The following is a 21,683-nucleotide window of genomic DNA, read 5'->3' as shown; positions in this document are numbered from 1 at the left end:
CCAGTGATGTTTAATTCGCCACATGTATCAGTATTTAAAATTTAATAAAATATGTCTCCCCTCCCAAACAAAAATTGCAAGCTTAATAAATAGCTGGTAACAACCTTGCGGCAAGGTAGTAACTACCGCGTTTCGAGCTAGTATTTGGAACCTTTTTACAACCTTGCCGCAAGCTTGCGACGAGCTTCTTGCAAGCTTGCGACGAGCTTCTTGCAAGCTTGCGACGAGCTTCTTGCAAGCTTGCGACGAGCTTCTTGCAACCTTGCGACGAGCTTCCTGCAAGCTTATTCAGTTTAAGCTAGTATTTGGAACCTTTTTACAACCTTGCCGCAAGCTTGCGACGAGCTTCCCGCAAGCTTATTCAGTTTAAGCTAGTATTTGGAACATTTTTACAACCTTGCTGCAAGCTTGCGACGAGCTTCCCGCAAGCTTGCGACAAGCTACCCGCACGCTTGCGACGAGCTTCCCGCAAGCTTGCAACAAGCTTCCTGCAAGCTTGCGACGATCTCCCTACAAGCTTGCATCAGTGGCAGCCATCTTGCATCTTGTATAATTCTTTAAAAAAACAACAATGGTTTTAAAGTGAAAAACATGAACAGTTAAAACAAAAAAATAGGTGCTACATGTTGTCAGATACTTAGGCTACAAAATTAGTTTACCTGTCTGATAGACATGTTCCATTTATGTGGGATAGTCTTGACTAAACTAATATGCTAAAAAGCTCCTGGTCCTATATTCTTCTTCTTCTTCTTGTTTTAGGTTATATTCCTCCACTATCTGGAGATCCACACTGTGGTGTAAAGTCATTTGTTTGTTTCTTCTGTTTTCTTTTTTCTCCTGTTCCACCAAGCAGGATTCAACCAAACTTGGTCCAAATGATCCTCTTATAGACCTGACCAAGTGTTGTTATTTTTCAGGACAATAAAAATTCCAAGATGGCCGCCCTGGCCTCTGAATAACTGAGACATTTTTAACTTTTACTATTGTATTATCATTCGTATGTATTAATATTAATTTTGTTTTAATTATTATTGTAAATACTATCTAAATATGTAACATGTATGTTTGGTTGTTTAGCCACTGTTCCCACTGAATTTGATAAATCATATGAGAAGTTATGAATTAAAAAAAAAATAACCATGAAAATTATTTGGACTTAGCTTTTTCTCCACAAGTGTAGACATGCTTTCACAGTTGAAGCTAGATATACATGCAGCAAGCTTACAAAAATGAAAACATGCTTGCGGGAAGCTTGCACAGTTGAAGATATGCATGCAGCAAGCTTGCAAAATGAAAACATGCTTGCGGGAAGCTTGCACAGTTGAAGATATGCATGCAGCAAGCTTGCGCATGCTTTCACAAATGAAAACATGCATGCGGCAAGCTTGCAGAAATACTGACTACCTTACGCGAGCTAAATGTTAGCTTGCAAGTAGCTTGCATTGCTTGTACTACCTTGTAACAACCTTGTAACTACCTTGCAACAACCTAGCCGCAAGCATGCATTTTTGTTTGGGCGCGCGCTTCCCCCTAAAAAAAAAAAAAAAACCCCTACCTCACATAGACCTTTATAACAGCTCTATTTTTCCCTTATCGTTTCATTAAAAAAAGACAGTTGTACAACTACTAATCAATGCTACATGTCTATCCACAAATTATTTATTTATTTATCTTATTTTATTTTCACTATCATTTATATCAGATATACATACAACTTCACTTGAAATAATATCTGATATTTACAAAGTTTTAAAATATTTATTTATCTTATATTATTTATATATAAATATATATATACACACACACACATATATATACACATATATATATACACATATATATATGTTTATTTATCTTATTTTATTTATTTATTTTATTATATTTCTTTCTTTCTTTCTTTTATTTATTTTTTACTATCACTTATATCAGTCACATACAACTTCATTTCAAATATCTGGTATTTACGAAGGTTAAATTTTTATTTTTTATTTGTTTAATTCTTTTTTTTGTTTATACTTTAGCATCATTTATATTAGTCATATACAATTTCATATGAAATATCTCGTATTTACGAAGTTTTAAAAATCTATATTTTCTTTATTTATTAGGCCCTTTTTCTCCTTTTTCATTCACCATTTTAATTATTTCAGCTTAAATTCAGGCTTGGTCTGTTTACTTTTGTTGATTGTCCTTCATCCAAGGCATTACTTAATATGTTTGCTTCCAACATTCAAAAGAAGTACATTATGACTGTGCAAAATAAACCCTCATGAGTTTATAATAAAGAGACCATCCTGAATTTGTAGCCATATTATCAAGTTGTCAGCTAGTCTGATCTGTTATAAATAAAACTTACATGTTTCTTAGGCTAAATAACTGTGCTTCAAATTGTGCGCCCCCACCAACTCCCTTATCATTCCTACAGGCCTAATTCAAATGTTTTATAGTACCGTAACTCAAATTTCATATGTATCATTTAATTTTATTCGCAGTACTGAACAAAATTTTAAATAACTGGGTAAAAAGAAATCCTGAGAAGAATCCTGAATGTATTTATCTGTATAATGCTTTATAAATATTTAAATCATGTTAAATATGATAAATATCTGCATACACACACACGCATACATTAATATTATTTCAGCCCATATCCGATATTTATCGTGTACGGATCCGAACCGATGGTTTCTCTGGAGTTAACAACAAAATATTTTTTATTTCTTGATAAGCAATAATTAACAAATACAATGTATCTCCAATAAGTCTTTTTTGGATGTCGACAGAATTTGCGGGTTCCCTACTGATAGAATAATTAATCATGGAGATATTCACATTCCTATTGCGTAGCCTCCCATTGTCTATGCCCCCCAACTTGTACACAGAGCTATTTTTGCGATATCTCACGTGAGTTCATGGTTAGCGTCCATGAGTTGCTCCGCGACACTATGAGCAGTGGCATGTGAAAGAGGTCTATTAATCACGTCCCTGCATTTTTTTTAATGTCAAGGTCTGGTTTCCAAAAGATTTTAGATTTACTTTGTGTTTTACTAAAACTATATTTTTGTTATTTCAGCATTATACACGTCTGGGGAACAGAAGTATGTTATGAGACCTGCTGGCAGTGTGCAGGGTATGTTTCATAGAATGGTTTACTTATTGTTGTAATGGGAGGGGCAGTTGCCGTTTCTTGGAATTCAGAGTCAATTGCAACAATTTCCGTGTGTGTTGGGCACATTACACACAAAAATATTTATTAAAAACTAGCTCAATTATTGATTCTATTTAAGTTTAATATATTTTTTTTCTCAGCTAAAGAAGAAAGAACCCCACTGTTAGAGAATGCTGTGGTAGAGAACTACAGTTTAAAGCAGCAGCTGCCAGAAGAAGAAAGAACGGTATTCAAACAGTTTCTCTCATCCATCAACCCGATTGACACAGAGATGTGGCCAGAGATGAGAATACACAGTAAAATATTTGAAATATTTAAGGTACAGTAAATCTTGTGAATTACATGTACAATGAAACCCCTGTAAACTGGACACACTTGGGACCAAGACAATGGTCCAATTTTAAGAGGGATCTGGTTTAGAGAGGTTTAGTTCTATTCTGGTTATTAGAAAGGGACTGTAAGACGTCTGGTATTGAGGGAATTCCAGTTTACAGGGGGTCCGGTCTTGAGAGGTTTCACTGTATTCAAGGAGTTTTTTTTGTTACATTTTTTTCAATTATCAGATATAATGCTAGTCGATTTGAAAAGACAAATTTGACTAACAGATTGAATGCTATATCTGTAAAATAATTTGTATATCTTTATTTGAAATGCGATACCCTTTCTCATTCCAGCCAGTGCACCACAACTTCATGTGAGTGCTCTGCCACTGCACTGAGCTACATCTCACACTTCCTATCTGTGGGAAATGATATCCTTTTGCTATGTGTCTATAGTCCGTCCCACAGGGATTGCATTTTTTTCATACTATGTAATTTATTACAAGTTATTTATTTCTGAACCGATTGATTTGTAAATTGTCCACACAGATTGTATTTCTTTGTTATTTCCAAAACACTTTTACTTTTCTTCTTACGTCAAATCAAACTGAAATTATTTACAAAAAACATTTTAATAGAATGATGGGATGGACTGTAGTCATGCTCTTTAGACAATGTGTTAGAATTATTCTATGGTTGATACTGAATTTCTTCTGATTACACAACCTATGTTTCTGATGCTCTCCAAGTTTTGAAAAACAGAATTGTAATTGTATGTTTTTGTAGGTAGGCAGGTAACTAGTTTAACGTGCTCATATACCACTGGCATTACGAACACGCTGTGTTTTTTGTAAACTATAATTGCAGTGTCCAATACTGCTGATACTGAAGCTGACGATCCCAGTGGTGGACTACAGTAATGAAAACAAACATAACTGGAACCGAGTGCTCAACAGTCTGCATTGTTTTACTGGACCGCTTTTCGCCAGCTTAGCAACACAAAGTACGTGTCTGCGTCAGAAATCTTAAATACTGTAGGAGGAATATTCTAATTACATTCTCATAGCCAGTCTGACAATTAAAAAAAAAAAAATTGAACACTTTATACAGTCTATCTCTAGTTCAGCCAGTGCACCATGACTGGTATATCAGAGGCTGTGCTATCCTATCTGTGAGATTATGCATATAAAAGATCCCTTTCTACTAATGGCAAAATGTATTGGATTTCTTCTCCAAGACTATATGTCAGAATTACCATAGGTTTGACATCAGTAGATAGCAGATAATTAATAAATCAATGTGCTCTAGTGGTGTCCTTAAAAAAGAAAGGTGTAAATGTTTTACTCAATGTTTTGACAGCATCCAGTTACTTTTATCAGTGGAACATACTTTTCCTAAACAGTGTATGTAATGTTCATCTTCACTTAAGAATAGCCATTTAATATCAGACAGCTTTTCTTACGTTCAAACTAACCTCCAAGTAAAGAGTGACAAACATGTTGGGGTTTTTTATAAGTGGAATGACATCACATGCTGTTCTCTTCTTCTGATGTAGAAGTTACATGACTTTCTGGTTTAATTGCTACATAGGTTAATGCAGGGTTTTACAAATCCATTAGCCCCTGATCCCAGCTAGTGAATTTTCGGTGTGGATTAGTGGAAATATTCACCTGTATTACTAAAATAGATAAGATAAGATAAGATTGATTGATTGAAAACATATTTTATTGTACAAAGAACAAAATAATCCAGCACAAATTTACGAGGCCCTCTTCTATATACATGGCAAGCAATATTACATAGCTGTAAATATAAACTACATGTAAACAGTGAAGGATAGCCAGTGGAAGGAAATATATTATATACAAAAGATTATAAAAGAAAGAAAAGGGAAAAAAAAGAAAAGATAACATATTTATTCTGTACTTCAGGTGGCCATTGCCCATTGTACATTTTGCAATATGTTTGTATATACCACTATACATGTTTGTGTCACAGATGGCAACAAATAATATTTATATATACAAATAGTTGTGCACATATAAATATGTACATAGTTATATTTTTATTTAGTTATTAATATGAATACTCAATGTTGATCAGGGTAGGAACCACAAGCATGTACTACATGTACTATATGTAAATACTTAGACGCATTTAATTGTACATTTAGTTCAGTGTAATGTGGACAAGATATATTGTGTTGTCGGCTATAATATTAATACTAATTAGTTTCCTTTTACACAGGTATTTTATTGTTTGAAATTTGTTCATGTAAACTGTGATAAGCTGCAACATTCAAGTGATAGTGCATAATTGTACCTACCTACATTGTACATGTATTCTTGTAGTTCTTACAATATAGCTTTTCAACGTCAATACTTTAATCAAGTAGTAATTTTATAATGTTAACATCCCCATATATACATATATGTGTGTTGAAGTTAATGTTTTTCTGGTTTAATTGTTACATAGATTAATGCAGGGTTCGACAAATACACTAGCCCTTGATCCCAGCTAGTGAATTTTCGGTGTGGATTAATGGAAATATTCACCTGTATTACTAAAATATATAGGGCGTTAGCAAAAGCTTCTGAGAGGGCTAGTAATTTTCTCAAACATTTGTCAAACACTGTCCAGTGGCGGATCCAGAAAATCCATTTAGGGGGGCCCCAATGACATGAGGCGGAATGCCAATGGAACTTTGGGGGAGGTTTGGAAGGGATCGTAAAACAAAATGAAAATTAATATATAATAAAATAATAACTGTCACAAAATTTAGGGGCTCCTCTGGGACACCCCCCTAGATCCATCTCTGCTGGCTATGTGGAAACAATTTGTTGCGTGAGAGCTAAAAGGTCATAAGTGGCAGATATGACCTAAAACGTCTTTTTTGCATATTTGGAATCGCCATCCCTGATTACATATTGTCACAAAAATTTCGTAACTGTGTCCCTAATAGCATCGCTTATACAGAAGGATTTAAATAGTCATAAGTGAATCACAAATACCAATTTGCACGAAAATAGACGTAACTGACACATACGACTTTCCTCCGATTTGCTTGCTGTCCATTATGTGAACACGACTGGTCGTGTGTGGTAGATACATCCTTTTTAAATACAGTTCATTATATAATTATGTCTGACATAAGTCGTATGTGCCAAATATGGCACATATGTATTCTTTGTTATCGGTCTGTGATAGAAATTACAAATGCGAAGTACAATAGAGCATATATTATGTCAATATTTTTATGTGTGTGAATCATAAAAATAATATGACTTTTGTCGTCGTGAGAGCCCGGTCTATTTAAGAAAAACTTTTGGTACTGCATTAAACGAACCATTTGGCAACAGACAAGAATGGTGTCTGTATATATATAAATAAAAATTCCAGTAACATTAATGTTTGTATGGTTTGCTATTTTATGTGCACCATAATTACAATAATAAATATGTTTTGATGAATTTTCTTGAAAAACAAATATCTATTTTGAAATGTTTTTAATTGAAGCAAAGTTTCCAACATGTAATTTGTATGTGTAGATACAATTTTAATTCATAATAATGTTGTATGCGACATATACGACCAAAGTGCAAGCATAATCACACTGATTTTGGATGTACATGTATTTAATTATATGTTACGGTGATCAAGTTCTGCCTGTCAGCTGCCTTTGAAGATCTACAGGATTGCCCTAATGTAGGCATTATAATTAACAATATTGCAAATACAAACGTCATTGTAAGTTATCCAGGACAAAGTCCAGTAACAAAAGACAGTGTAATCAGACGTAAGGTTAAAAGGCGAATAAAGTGAATGTGGCCTCAACATAAACGATAGCAAGATCTATGATCTTTGATTAACTTTACAGTTAACAAATATTTGCAACAGAATATCTCTATCCTGAGTTAGACCCTCGATCCTATCGGAGGCCGGACTCGGGGATAGGCGTGTTTGAAACCCTAGTGGTATATGGACTATGGACACGTTAAACCAGTTATTAAGCTAAGCTAAGCTAAGCAACAGAATGTTGAACGTGAACATGACACAACACACACACCAAAACATTAGCACAACATAGCACGCACAACAGAAGCTGAACATGACATAGCACACACAACATAATCTGAACATGACATAGCACACACAACAGGACATGGAAATAACATACCTCACACAACAGGACCTGAACATGACATAGCTCACACAACAGGACCTGAACATGACATAGCTCACACAACAGGACCTGAACATGACATAGCTCACACAACAAGACCTGAACATGACATAGCTCACACAACAGGACCTGAACTTGGACACATGAATGACAACAAGACCTGAACATAACAGCAAAAAGCTGAACATGAGAAAATAATCACCATAAAAAATGAACGTGACATAGTACTTGGGACAGTTTATTTGTTTGTTTTGTTTAATGACACCACTAGAGCACATTGATTAATTAATCAGCGGCTATTGGATGTCAAACATTTGGTAATTATGACTCATAGTCATCAGAGAAAACCCGCTACATTTTTCCTAATGCATCAAGATATCTTTTATATGCACTTTCCCACAGACAGGACAGCACATACCACAACCTTTATCCAGTCACTTGCGACAGAACCTGAACATAACATAGCACTCACAACAGAACCTGAGCATAATAGAGAACTCACAACAAAACCTGAACATGACGTGGCACACACAACAAAACCTGAAGAAGAACATGACAGAACACACATACAACATACCATGATCATGACATAGCACACACAAGAGAACTTGAACATGACATATCACTCTCAACAGACGCAGAAAAAATTAATTAGCACACACAACAGAAACCGGAGGATTGATCACTTGACACTCAACAAAACACGGAGAGAACACTGCACATAACATAGTCTGGAGATATCACTGAACACACATCATACATAACCTGGAGAGATCTCTGAACACAGTAGAACCTGAAGAGATCACTGAACACAATGGAACCTGGAAAGATCACTGGACTCACAACCGAACCTGGATAGATCACCGAATACACAATAGAACCTGGAGAGATCACTGAACACACAACAGAACCTGGAGAGATCACTGGACACACAACGGAACCTGGAGAGATCACTGAACATAATATAACCTGGAGAGATCATTGGACACGCAATAGAACCTGGAGAGATCACTGGACACACAACGGAACCTGGAGAGATCACTGAACACAATATAACCAGGAGAGATCTCTGGACACACAACAGAAATTGGAGAGATCACTGGACACACAACAGAATCTGGAGATATCACTGAACACACAGTATAACCTGGAGAGATCACTGGACACACAACAGAACCCGGAGAGATCACCAAATACAATAAAACCAGGAGTGTGCACTGAACACACAACAGAACCCGGAGAGTACACCCAACACACAACAGAACCTGGAAAGATCACTGGACACACAACAGAACCTGAAGAGATCACTGGGCACACAACAGAATCTGGAGAGATCACTGAACACACAATAGAACCTGAAGAGATCACTGGGCACACAACAGAATCTGGAGAGATCACTGAACACACATTATAACCTGGAGAGATCACTGGACACACAACAGAACCCGGAGAGGTCACCAAATACACAACAAAACCAGGAGTGTGCACTGAACACACAACAGAACCTGGAGAGTACACCCAACACACATCAGAAGCTGTAGGGGTTACTGTTCACTCAATATAACCTGGAGAGAATCCTGCATACTCAACAGGTGGACATGGTATTGTGTTCACTACTTCTGGAATTGATATTCAGTACACACCCTCATTGGAAATGTAAACCCTATATCCTTCGAATGAGGTTCACTTGAACCCGGTGTATCCCAAACCAATAAGCCACTAAACATAGTTTCTTCATTAAAGGATACCAGTTTCAGTTTGCTTAACTATTCCAGTTTGTCTGTTGCACTAGCTGATAAACCAGGTATGCTTGAAACTAGTGAAGTACACCCTGAGGCAGCAGAACCAGGAACTACAGTATCTGCAAAAGGACTCCCATGGTGCAAAGAACACGGAAAGAACACTGCACACAACATGACATCAGCTTTTCTGATGACTCATCAGGAACGAATACTTGCCAAGAAAAAGAGGTTTTGTATGGACAAGTCGTCTGATTCTGATGCACCATCATCAAACAACATGGAGCACTACCACCATAGTGTTTCTGCCAGATAGAAATTTTGGGGCATGGCTCTATGGAATTGAATGCAACCACAGTCAACAGAGATATGGGGGTCCTCCCTTAGAAAGAAAATGGGTTAAGTTTAGCGTTAGGATTAAGAAAATCATACAGTAATGATAAGAGTAATTAATTTTGTCAAAAAGTTAACTTAAAAAATAAATTCTGCAAAAATATTTGGGTATGGTACCGTACCCATTTTACCCTCTGTCACAAACCCTGCATCAGATAAGGTTACACAAAATCAGGGGTGGGTCAAAGAAAACAAGGATTTCACGAGTCAGAGTAGTTTTTTTCACATTATTATTTTGTTCAATTGGTGATTTTATTTAACATATTATTATTAACAAAAGTAAAATAACTTTTTTCACGTAATATTTTGTTTAAGCGGTGATTTTATTAATACGTACTTCTACTTGTATTCCTTTTGAATGTTTGCTTCTAAATATTTTCTATGTACAAGCTTTCTCCTTTTTAAAAATAAATATGTGATTTGCAAAACTGAAATGTTTTAGAAGTGATGGTTCTTTCAGAATAAATATTTAAATTTACTTGATATACTGTTGGTCGTAAATGACGCATTTAATTTAATCATGAATAATTGTTGTAACTACAACTATTTAAGCAAATAAATAAAACACCTAATTTCCTATAAATACTGCAAATATACAAAGAAATCATAACTATGTTCAGCTTTCATTGTCATTAAAACAAATTCGACATCTTAACTACTGATCAAGAAAAACAGTTTTCCTTCATTATCTCGGCTTTTTACAAATTAATTTTTATGCACTTACGTCCTTCTGGCTCTCACACAACAAATTATAGTGGTGAGATACCTAAATTGGATTTTATTATGATATAAATGTCTAGTTTCAACTAATACAGTGAACTGTACTGCAAACAGTGATATGTAACAAATAAAAAAACTCATTGTTATGATTAAATTTTATACTGATTCAATTTTGCCTTTTCTGTTATAAAGTTAAACTGACTTTATGTTTCACAGTTGGCTTTAAAACTCTTGGATCAGTCTTCCCTGTTTGGGGTCTGGTGATGATCGTTGGGGCTGCCCTTGCAGTCCTCATCTTTGCTGTCACTAAGAATGACGAGAAGCCTGCTTTTCATGCTGTAAGTGTTTCACTCATTTATAATTAAACTTTGGTAGTTTTCTAGGCTAAAGTATTTAATACTGAGCTAGATTTATAGTACATGTATAACCAAACAATTTGTTTACGGTAATGGTTGTGATGACATACCAAGCTAACATATTCATTGGATATATAATGATGTTGTGTTAGTTGACTAATATTTTGGATGAAATTTTTAAATTGTAGATGGGTGTTTTCTCACATGAGTCTCAAGAAAATCAATATATAAGGTGAATTTCAAGGAACATCTTTGACTGATTTTTGTTTTTAATGTTTAGAGAATATTTATTGACAGTGTCCTTATCATTCATTAAATGTTTTTAAAAATATGTTTTACTATTTCCCTCTATGTACATGCATTAAGGCATTCAGTATGTTTCAAAGGAGGAAGCTGTACATTGAAATCATTTCCATTTAATCTTAAGCAGTCAGAACATTTTATGCAATGGAATTTTCCAGCTTCCAGCTTTTGGTAAGCCTGCTATATTGTTTTTGTTTTACAGGTGTTTGGTTATCTGGGCTTCCTTGTGGCTGTTATATGGATCTACTCTATTGCTAACGAAATTGTAAATATACTTCAAGTAAGTCTAGAATGCATTGTTGTTCCGTTGTGCAGGCCCATGACCAATCCACCACGAACATGCGAGTGGTTTGTTTTATTACCGTAACTTTATTTAAAATCCATAATGGGGTTTTTCATAAAAGCTTATGTTTTGGGGCACACAAAGGAATAATTGAAAAATATGCATTAAGCAAATTTTACATAGAAATCTGCTAATCAATGTCTTGATACAGAACTGAAAGTATGTTGATGGAGTTGATAAACAAATCCATGAATCTCATTCAGTTGTATTTGCAAATTGCAGGAAGGCCTTGAAAAGAAACACTGACTATTTTATTGTTTTTAAAATTGTCAATTTAGACTGTTGCTAGAAAGTTATTTTCGCTTCAGATGGATAATATTGACCACAGTTTTGTTATGCAAACAGTGAACACAGAGAAATTTAAGATAATGTTTAAAAAGAGGTAATTTTAGAATGAGCTAATATATATTATTATTTCAGTAAATTAACAGTGAAGACAAATAACCAGAAAAATGTATTAGAATTTATCCTCTAACTTACCCATGATATCCATGTCATAAACCTATGTGATAATTTTAGTGTATTAACCCGGTTAATAATGGTATGCAAATTTGCAAGGTCTCTAGGTAAAGAATTGCTGTGGATGGATCATTTGCTTACAAGCCAACAAGACCTGTGTACCTGAGCGTAACGTTTTCAAAGATTTATTTAAAATGTGTGATGTGAAACTAATTTGTGCTAATCGTGATGACGTCATATTACCGATGGCGGCGACTTTAGTACTGTGATTTACTGAAAATTGAATTAAAATGTTATTTTACAAGTGTTATAGGATAAATAGAATTCGCTACTCATGTTTTTTAATGTGGAAAATATCAACCTCATCTAGTTAATAGGTATTTGTCGAGGCTCGGTTGATATTTTCCATATTAAAAAATACTTGTGACAAATCCTCTATAATATTTATTTTCAACCACTATCAGTTACTGGATTTAATGATGTTTCTTGTTTTATTTCAGACATTTGGTGCCGCTTTCAATATTAGTCATGCAATTCTGGGTCTGACTCTTCTAGCATGGGGAAACAGTTTAGGAGGTAGGAAACATCTTTTTTTAAATGTAGAATATAACTTTAATTGATGCTTTTGGGTTTTTTTGACATGAAGATTAGATAAAAAGCCCATTTATGGTATCACTGTTAATAGTTAATTTGTTTTTGATGTTTTTAACATGGATGTTATCAGTTGAATGATTTATGGGTTTATTTTGAGAAGAAATAGGGGAATTATGGTTTTGTGAAACATAAATGGAAAACAATGGTGAAAATGATCTGGTTAATACATGTATCAGAGATGTGAAGAGAGACAAATTGGAACAGGGGAGGAAATATATAGAGGATAGATAACCAAGATTGTCCTGTTATTCAGCCATCCATTCAAAAATACATATACTTTCTCTAATCCACGAAAGACATCTATGAAATATATTTTTATCTTTCATGAGCTATCATTTAATTTTATTTCAACTTATTTTCATGCTTATATCCAATTAAGGTTCAAGCACACTTTCCTGGGCACACACCTCAGCTATATGGGCTGTCTGTCCAGAACAGTGGGTTAGTTGTTAGTTGGTTAATGGTTAGTGAGAGAGAAGAGGGTATAGTGGCCTTACACCTACCCGTTGAGCCCTTAAGATTACATGATTACACTTAACAAGGGGAGATTACTTGATTGTCATGTTCATAAACTCGCCATTATTTTTCTCCTGCATTTCCAACAAATACAATAAATCATGAAACATTAGTTATTGGCATCATCCAAGTTTAATAATGTCAGCTAATAAATGAGATCAATTTTCCTAATAGTAATGTGATTAGTCTTCTTTAGCTTCTTGGTCTTGTTAATGTCACTATTTTATGTTTATTCGCCCTTACCAGTCCAACCAGAGGCGACTATAAGTTTTGTCTCCATCCTGTCTGTCTGTTTTCCTGTCCTGGATGGAGAAGCCGGCCGAGGCTTGTTCTGAATGTGCATGTAAAGCCCTATGACCTGACCTGACCTGACCTGACCTGTCTGTCTGTCTGTCTGTATATCCATCTGTCTGTCCCACATACAGTTTTTCAGAATGCCTTAAGATACTGAGCTGATATTTTGTGCGTGGCTTTATCGTGTACTGTTAAAAATCAAGTTTGACGTTCATGGCGAATTAGCCATTATTGACAGAGTTATTGCCCTTGAACATGTAGAAGGAATGAAAATTTGTTTTCTGGACTTTTTTCCCAAAGCATGAAATCTTATGTATAGCTCTACTAAGTACTGTTACTTTGGAGATAACAAAATTTGTTGGGCCCGGTAGGGGACATGTATTTCTTTAGTAGTACTCTCAGAATGCTTGTTAATCAATTAACATTTTGAAATTTATGGTAAGTATTTGTCTACTACTAGAAGTACAGAATTTGTACTGTTTACATAATTTTAACAACAATTTTATCTTTTTTTCAGACTTTATATCTGACTTCACAATGGCAAGACAGGGCTACCCAAGGATGGGCATTTCAGCTTGCTATGGAGGACCATTGTTCAGTATCTTTTAGAAACTGAAATACTAGTAACTGAATATACATTTGTACTGACATTTAAAGAATTAAGTTATTACACTAAAAGGAAAGAGTGACTTCAACTAAAACCCTCTACCATAGTGTTAGTTAGCCATGTTATTGACATTCAATCTTACATTACAGTCCCACAGTACATTTTTGTACTTTATACAGACATTACAATGCTAACAGTCACTGCAATTTGGTCTTCACTACCAAGTTTTTTCTTTGTTTTTTTTCTTCTCTTAATATGTTTTTGTATAACGTTTCAGCATGCTAAATAAGCCTACATTGTGGTATTCAGTATTTTTAGTGGACATATTTTCATGACATATAACATGTGCCTATTGCCTCATTTTTATAATGAATAAGTTGATGATACTGTTAGTAGAATCACCTTATGCTAATACTACATGTACTACAGTTACTTACCCAGGGCTTCTAGATCATAGTAGCCCCAATCCCATGGCTAGTGATATTCAATGTTGGGCTAGTAAATAACTACTATTGCCATGCCCGACGGCTAGTGAAAACAAAAATGTCAAATGTTGCAGTTAGGTCTATTTTGTAAATATGAATATCCTGACCCCACCCCAAACCCAAATGTTAGTGTTTTTAAGCTATATCTCCCTTTTTAGGTGACATATCTTATTATTACTATTATTTAGTAAAATTGTATTAACTTTAAAGTAAAGTAGGGCTAGTGAATTTTTAATCGTGACTAGTAAATTTTTTAAATCAATGATCCCATGGCTAGTGGATTTTTTTTAAATTCTAGAAGCCATGTTACCAAAAGCATATTAAAATTTATTAGTCAAGTGAATTTTTTTTTTAATTCTAGAAGCCATGTTACCAAAGCATATTAAAATGTATTAGTCAAGGGGATTTTTTTTTTTTATTCTAGAAGCCCTGTTACCAAAAGTGTTTTAAAATTTAGTAGTGAGTGATTTCGGTCAGGTATCACTGAGGCAGAATACACTCCTTTTGTAAACGGCCACTGATATATAATCTTGATGGCATTGTAAGCCTTTGTTTATCTTTGGAATAATGACATTTTGATGCACACATGTTGATATTGCTGCCATTATATTCCTTGGATTCCACAATTTACCAAGACACAAGTTTAAAAATGATAAATATTATATAATTAGTTGTGTAATGTATACAGTAGAATTTTTTATAAAACAAGATATTAATTTAGAAAAAGCCCTGTTTAATTATAAAAGAGGATAAAGTTATGTATTATCAATGTTGTTACAGTCAGCCTTAATTTGAAACAGATATTCTACTTGGTATAGGAATACCCTTCACCATTTTGTGTTTCAAACAAGGTGGCAGCTACAAGGTTTGTATAACTATCAACCCTCTACTCATAGGCATCGAAATAAGCATTGTGTCTGGGAACCCATTTACAGGTTACCACAAAATATAGCCTGGTAACCTATAGGTTATCACAACAAAATGAAAGTTAGAATTGAATTCCTGTTACTACTACTTTTAACGCGGACGTTCTGAAATTGTATTGGTGCGCGCAAACATCAGTACGAGAAATGAAATCCGGAAGTAAATTTATCTAGTCGGCACTGCTTAAACGCAGATTGCCAAAATTGCTTACATCGATGCAATTCCTGATGAGAAAATGAAACACGGAAGTCCGGAATGCATTGCCTGGTTTACGTTCGGAAACGAAACTAAAACGTTGAAATTTTTGTCTTTTCTTACATGTGGTAACCTCCCGGTAACCTGAACAAACATTCTCGACTTATTTTGATGCCTGTACTCACTGTAGAGATGAGTCCCTTCAAGTGATTAAATAGTCTGATTTTATTATTAACACATAATTTCAAACTTGTGCAGTTTTGTTGATAAAGATTTATATAAGAATCCTTTATATGTGAGACAACAAAAGTACTCCCAAGGTATTGGAAATTTCAACCTGGGATGAGGCTTGCCGAGTCTCGGTGTCAAACTTTCCACTTCCTCAGGTCTGCATATGATGGATTCTTTTTCTCTCATCCATTTGGTAAATCAACTATTACTAGTATTTCCTTATACATCCGTTACTCACCATGTGTTATTTTTGGTTACACATGGTTGTTAACACATGTACGTGTGTTAACAGTTTCAAAACATACCACTGGTTGCTCCTAGGTGATGACCAGGTCACCAATGCCATATATATCCAATGAAAAACAACACGATGGAAATCGATTAAGACTGTGACGTATAGTTAACCTGACATTCATGTGTCTGTGATGTGTAAGTCAGCTACAAGTGCAACGGCTGTAAATATCTATTAGTCGAAAAAAGATGTTAAAATTTGCTTAAAACCAGTTTTTTGAGGATATGTAAGAAATAGAATAATACATTCATGTCCGTCAGATACCATTTATCTCACAACTTGTTTAAAAACGTATCAAACTTGCTTTCGCTTGTTAGATACATTTTAAAACAACTTGTTGTGAGATAAATGGTATCTAACGGCCACTCATGTATTAATACTATTATTCTCTGTTTACATGAACAAGGAGGACTGAAAACATTTTTTGTTTTTAGTTGACCATTTTATCGTACAAACTATGCTATCCTATCTGTCTTTCATGGAATAACTCCGTCCTATATACTGGGAGGTGGGATGTAGCCCAGTGGTAAAGTGCTCGCTTTATGCGCGGTCGGTTTGGGATCGATCCCCGTCAGTGGGCCCATTTGGCTATTTCTTGTTCCTGCCAGTGCACCACAACTGGTACAGTGAAACCCCTCAATACCGGACATCCATGGGACCAAGTAAAATGTCCGGTTATCAGAGGTGTCCGGTTTTCAGGGGTCTGCCTGGACGGAAATACCTTCCATTCTCCATAAAATAGGGAAAGTGTTAAAGTGTTTTAAAACAAGAACAACAAGAATATGTTGAAAAATGGTGCATTTATGAGCATTTAGAAAAATAAAAACATCCATGGGAGTAATATTGAATAAAAAAAAATACATTAAAAAGTCCACAAATTGTCAATCAATCGATAAATCAGCCTACGTTGAGAAACGTATCCATCGATGTCTGTTGTCTTTCACATCTGTGTTTAACAATGGTTGCCTGCGTTTAACAATGAAACACTACTAACATCTATTCGACTACGCAAAGCCAAAATATACTTTTGCTTACTCTTTATTTCGCTAAACAAACATTTTAAAAAAACCCAACACATTCACACAATAGGAAGGCAGCAAATTAAATTCCCTGTTATTTGTGTCAATCTTTGAAGCAAATCATGAGACATGTTTGTGAAGGATCACATTTAAGACCTTAAAACACACTCGTAACTTAATAAAGACATCTAACCCAAACCCGAACTCCGGTTTCACTATATATCAAAAGCCGTGGTATGTACTACTCTGTCTGTGGAATAATGCATATAAAAGATTCCTTGCTACTAATAGAAAAGAGTAGGCCATGAAGTGGCGGCAACGGGTTTCCTCTCTCAATATCTGTTTGGTCCTTAACCACATGTCTGGTGCCATATAACCGTAAATAAAATGGGTTGAGTGCATCGTCAAATAAAACATTTTTCTTTCTTTCTTTCATTTTCACTGGTTGAAACTAAGGTCTGCACCTTTAACGTTTAAAGAACAATTCTGTTTTGCAGCTGAACATAACTCTGGAGGAGTTTGTGATATTCGTCTTCCTGTTGATCAGCCTCATGTCCTCGCTTGTCATCGTGCCGTTGTCAAGGTTCCGCATGTCTCGCCCCCTCGGTGTTTACCTCATCATCCTGTACATCGTCTTCATGGTGGTGGTTATTCTCACTGAGACGGGGACAATACGTGGCAAAATAGACTGAGAAACAGGAACAGTTAAATGGCAAGTTAGACTGGAAAATGGGTGAAATACATGGCTAAATAGCCTGAAACATAGGAACAGTATGTAGCAATGTAGACTGGAAAATAGCAACAATTAATGGCAAAATAACACTGAAAAATAGGAACAGTATATGGGGAAATAGACTGAATAATAGCAACAACTTCTGGCAAAATAGACTGAAAAATAGCAACAATTCATGGCAAAATGGCAACAGTTCATGGCAAAATAGACTGAAAAATAGCAACAATTCATGGCAAAATGGCAACAGTTCATGGCAAAATAGACTGAAAAATAGAAACAGTATGTAACAAGAATTACGGTAACTTAAAAATAGGAACAATATGTGGCAAAATAGACTGAAAAATTATAACAGTATGTGGCAAAATAGACTGGAAAATGAGAACAGTACATAGCAAAATAGATTGAAAAGCAGGAACAGTACATAGCAAAATAGACTGAAAAGCAGGAACAGTACATAGCAAAATAGACTGAATAACGGGAACAGTACATGGCAAAATAGACTGAAAAACAGAAACAGTATGTGGCAAAATAAATGAAAAATAACGTTATATATACACATACTGTCAAACTTCATTATCTCGATGTTGAGACCAAGCCAGCAAGCTTGATATACTGGTTTATATAATTTCTCCAGTTTGAGATTACAGATAACAAGATTGTAATAAAGGTCAAGACAGTAAAGATTGACTGATTATGAGTATTATTATCAGCATAGTCATAGTCTAAAGTAAATGGTTACGTATTTATCATAATGTTTCATGCTATCTTTATAGCAAGTGCCATAACAATTTTGCTATCATTTTATATTTAGTAGGGTGGGGTGGTGGGCACTAACACTGTCTATGAGTCGTGTAGGGAATAGGGCCTCGACAAGTCCAAAATATTGCACTCTGGTACTCGAGGGTCAAACTCAACCTGGACCCGAGCATCTTAATTCCAGTGCTAAACATAAATGCCAAAACATGCCATTGTATTGCATTCGACTCATTCAACTTTTGTTTTCCCTCCGTGTCTCATAGCCCTATAATGTAAACGGCGGCAAACATATGGCTAAATGACATAAAAAAAATATATAATTAAGTGGGTACTCTAGTCCTGTAAATGGATTTGAGTCTTGCTAGACTCGGCCCATGCCAGAGTACTCGTGAAGACCCTAGTAAAGTAGTACCCTAGTAATGGCATGTTCACCTGCCTATGCTAGTGATTTCTTTGGCACACAATTGTGGTAGTTGCAGTTTGTCAACTTGACATCATCAGTGTCTTCAGTAATGATAAAACAAATCTAAAGCAGCTAGATGTATGTATGTTTTATTCTTATAATAAACAGAAACTATTTACTATGTGTGTACTTCAGCATTGTGTAAATGACCTACTTGTGATTGAGTGCTATTAACATCAATTGTATAACAAATTGAATCATATAGGTACTTAATATTTGATGTAAGTTACAGTTTCTGAATAATAAAAAAATTATCACACTTTTTTGTGTGTGCCACACAAAATGTATGGAACTTGGTTAGGAATTTTTATATCCCTTGTTCTCATTCGGGGACACGACGACTGGTACATCAAAGGCCATGGTATGTGCTATCCTGTCTGTGGGATGGTGCATATAAAATATCCCTTGCTACTAATGAAAAAATGAAGCAGGTTTCCTCTCTAAGACTATATGTCAGAATTACCAAATGTTTGACATCCAATAACTGATAATTAATAAACCAATGTGCTCTAGTGGTGTCATTAAACAAAACAAACTTCTTCTCATTCGGGGAATAAAACAATTCCCAAATTTGTCCCATAAATTTTTTATGGCACTCCAACTTATACAGTAATCTTTATGTATATGTACATAAACATATTTATTTTTAAAATTATATTTATACTCCATTTTAAAAAATCTCCAGTGTTGAATGACTGATACCGGTACATGTATACCTTCTGTAGAAAAATGTGATATAGGGAATAATACACGAGTACCCATTGGAGACGATTTATCTCAGAATGAGTTGTTTCCAAGTACATCTAACAAGCAAAAAGCCTTGTAATATACATGTAATCTAAATTGTCTCCAATGGGCCCAGATGTATTGTTCTATTTCTTACACACCTTGAAAAGGTTATTTTTAAATATAGTTTAACGGACAAACACTGAATAAAATGACTGGACTTTAGTTTCAAAGTAATATACATGTAAGCTAAATTGTCTCCAATGACCCCAGATGTATTGTTCTATTTCTTACACACCTTGAAAAGGTTATTTTTAAATATAGTTTAACGGACAAACACTGAATAAAATGACTGGACTTTAGTTTCAAAGTGTCCAAGTTAATGACGTTATAGATACACATGACATATTAAAATGACGACAAGTGTTTATGGTTACTCTGTACACTTGTTAATGGGTCAAATTTCAAATACTCCTATGGGTTCACTACAAGATATTGATCCTTTGATCTACTGCATATTAGGCAAACCCTTTATATCCTGCTTCCAAATCCAGTTGAAAATGTAAGATTTTAAAGGTGTGTGTGTGTTTCCCCATGTCTCACCTGTGTCTCAAACACATGTAAATCAACACAGTATGGATTAATCTGTTTTTACCTCATGGCAATACATGTATTGAAAAATGGTATTCATCATACTGATGTGATTACAAAATGATTTACACTCATATACCCATGTAAAAAGGCTATTGGGTCTCGTGAAAGCATTAAAATGGAAAAACCGGCCTCGGTGGTGTCGTGGTTAAGCCATCGGACTACAGGCTGGTAGGTACAGGGTTCACAGCCCAGTACCGGCTCCCACCCAGAGCGAGTTTTAACTACTCAATGGGTGGGTGTAAGACCACTACACCCTCTTCTCTCTCACTAACCACTAACAACTAACAGCTAACCCACTGTCCTGGACAGACAGCCAAGATATCTGAGGTGTGTGTCCAGGACAGCGTGCTTGAACCTTAATTGGATATGACCACAAAAATAACAAAGAAAAAATGGAAAATAAAATCATCTGGTGTACAGAAGCAATTATTCATAGCAAGAAACTATGCAACACTTAGTGACATCATTTTTAAAGTTCCATTCAAGTTATTGCTTAGAAATGCTGAACGTTGTTGAAGTATAGAGAATAATAAACAATTTTAGTTCATCTGCATATGATGCAAAATTTAATTGACTAAAAATTGGATACATTTGTGGCATTAACACCAACATTAATGTGTCACAAAAATCTGTTTTACCAGCTCCGATTCACATCACCTGTACATCTCATTTTATGACCATAAAACCAGCATTAACATCTGTAAATCATTTAATGGTCAAATATAACATGGTTATCAAATTAGTAGTTACAATAAAATGTATGTTCTCAGTGATATCATTGTCATATTAGAATTTAGATAATAACTGATACCAATTGATTTTTAATTCTAGTTATTACCTCAGATATTTGTTTACTTACAATAATACTCAAAAGAACATACTCAAAAGGACATTATATTTGTTTATGTATTATATATTTCTATTTATTAATCCCCTACCAGTCCAACTGGAGAGGACTAACAGAATCTATCACCGTTGTGAGGTATAGTTAAGGCAATTCCAACCCGAGGGACAAAACGTTTTTTGAGGACCAAGGTTTACCAAGGCTCTGACAAAAATATTTTGTCCCAAGGGTTGGAATTGCCTTATCTATACCTCACAACTGTGATTGATTCTTTTTCTTTCCCATTTAACTACAGTAACAAAACA

General features: G+C 34.9%; 1 protein-coding gene across 1 annotated transcript in view; it reads left to right on the top strand.

Moving 5' to 3' along the window:
- The window catches only part of LOC121367977 (mitochondrial sodium/calcium exchanger protein-like), a 36,030-nt gene extending 15,255 nt beyond the window's left edge, over positions 1–20,775 (top strand). Inside the window, exons 8-16 of the mRNA XM_041492451.1 lie at positions 3,074–3,130; positions 3,310–3,488; positions 4,357–4,492; positions 10,741–10,862; positions 11,386–11,463; positions 12,486–12,561; positions 13,967–14,047; positions 15,342–15,406; positions 17,700–20,775. Of these exons, the coding sequence (XP_041348385.1) occupies positions 3,074–3,130; positions 3,310–3,488; positions 4,357–4,492; positions 10,741–10,862; positions 11,386–11,463; positions 12,486–12,561; positions 13,967–14,047; positions 15,342–15,406; positions 17,700–17,894 (989 nt within the window). The 3' untranslated portion in view covers positions 17,895–20,775. The remainder of the gene's footprint in view (positions 1–3,073; positions 3,131–3,309; positions 3,489–4,356; positions 4,493–10,740; positions 10,863–11,385; positions 11,464–12,485; positions 12,562–13,966; positions 14,048–15,341; positions 15,407–17,699) is intronic.
- Positions 20,776–21,683: the final 908 nt, after the last annotated feature.

Source organism: Gigantopelta aegis, chromosome 3 (genome assembly GCF_016097555.1).
Source record: "Gigantopelta aegis isolate Gae_Host chromosome 3, Gae_host_genome, whole genome shotgun sequence".
NCBI lineage: Eukaryota > Metazoa > Mollusca > Gastropoda > Neomphalida > Peltospiridae > Gigantopelta > Gigantopelta aegis.
Note: the sequence above shows the minus strand (reverse complement) of the source record. Positions and strands in the feature narration are given on the sequence as shown.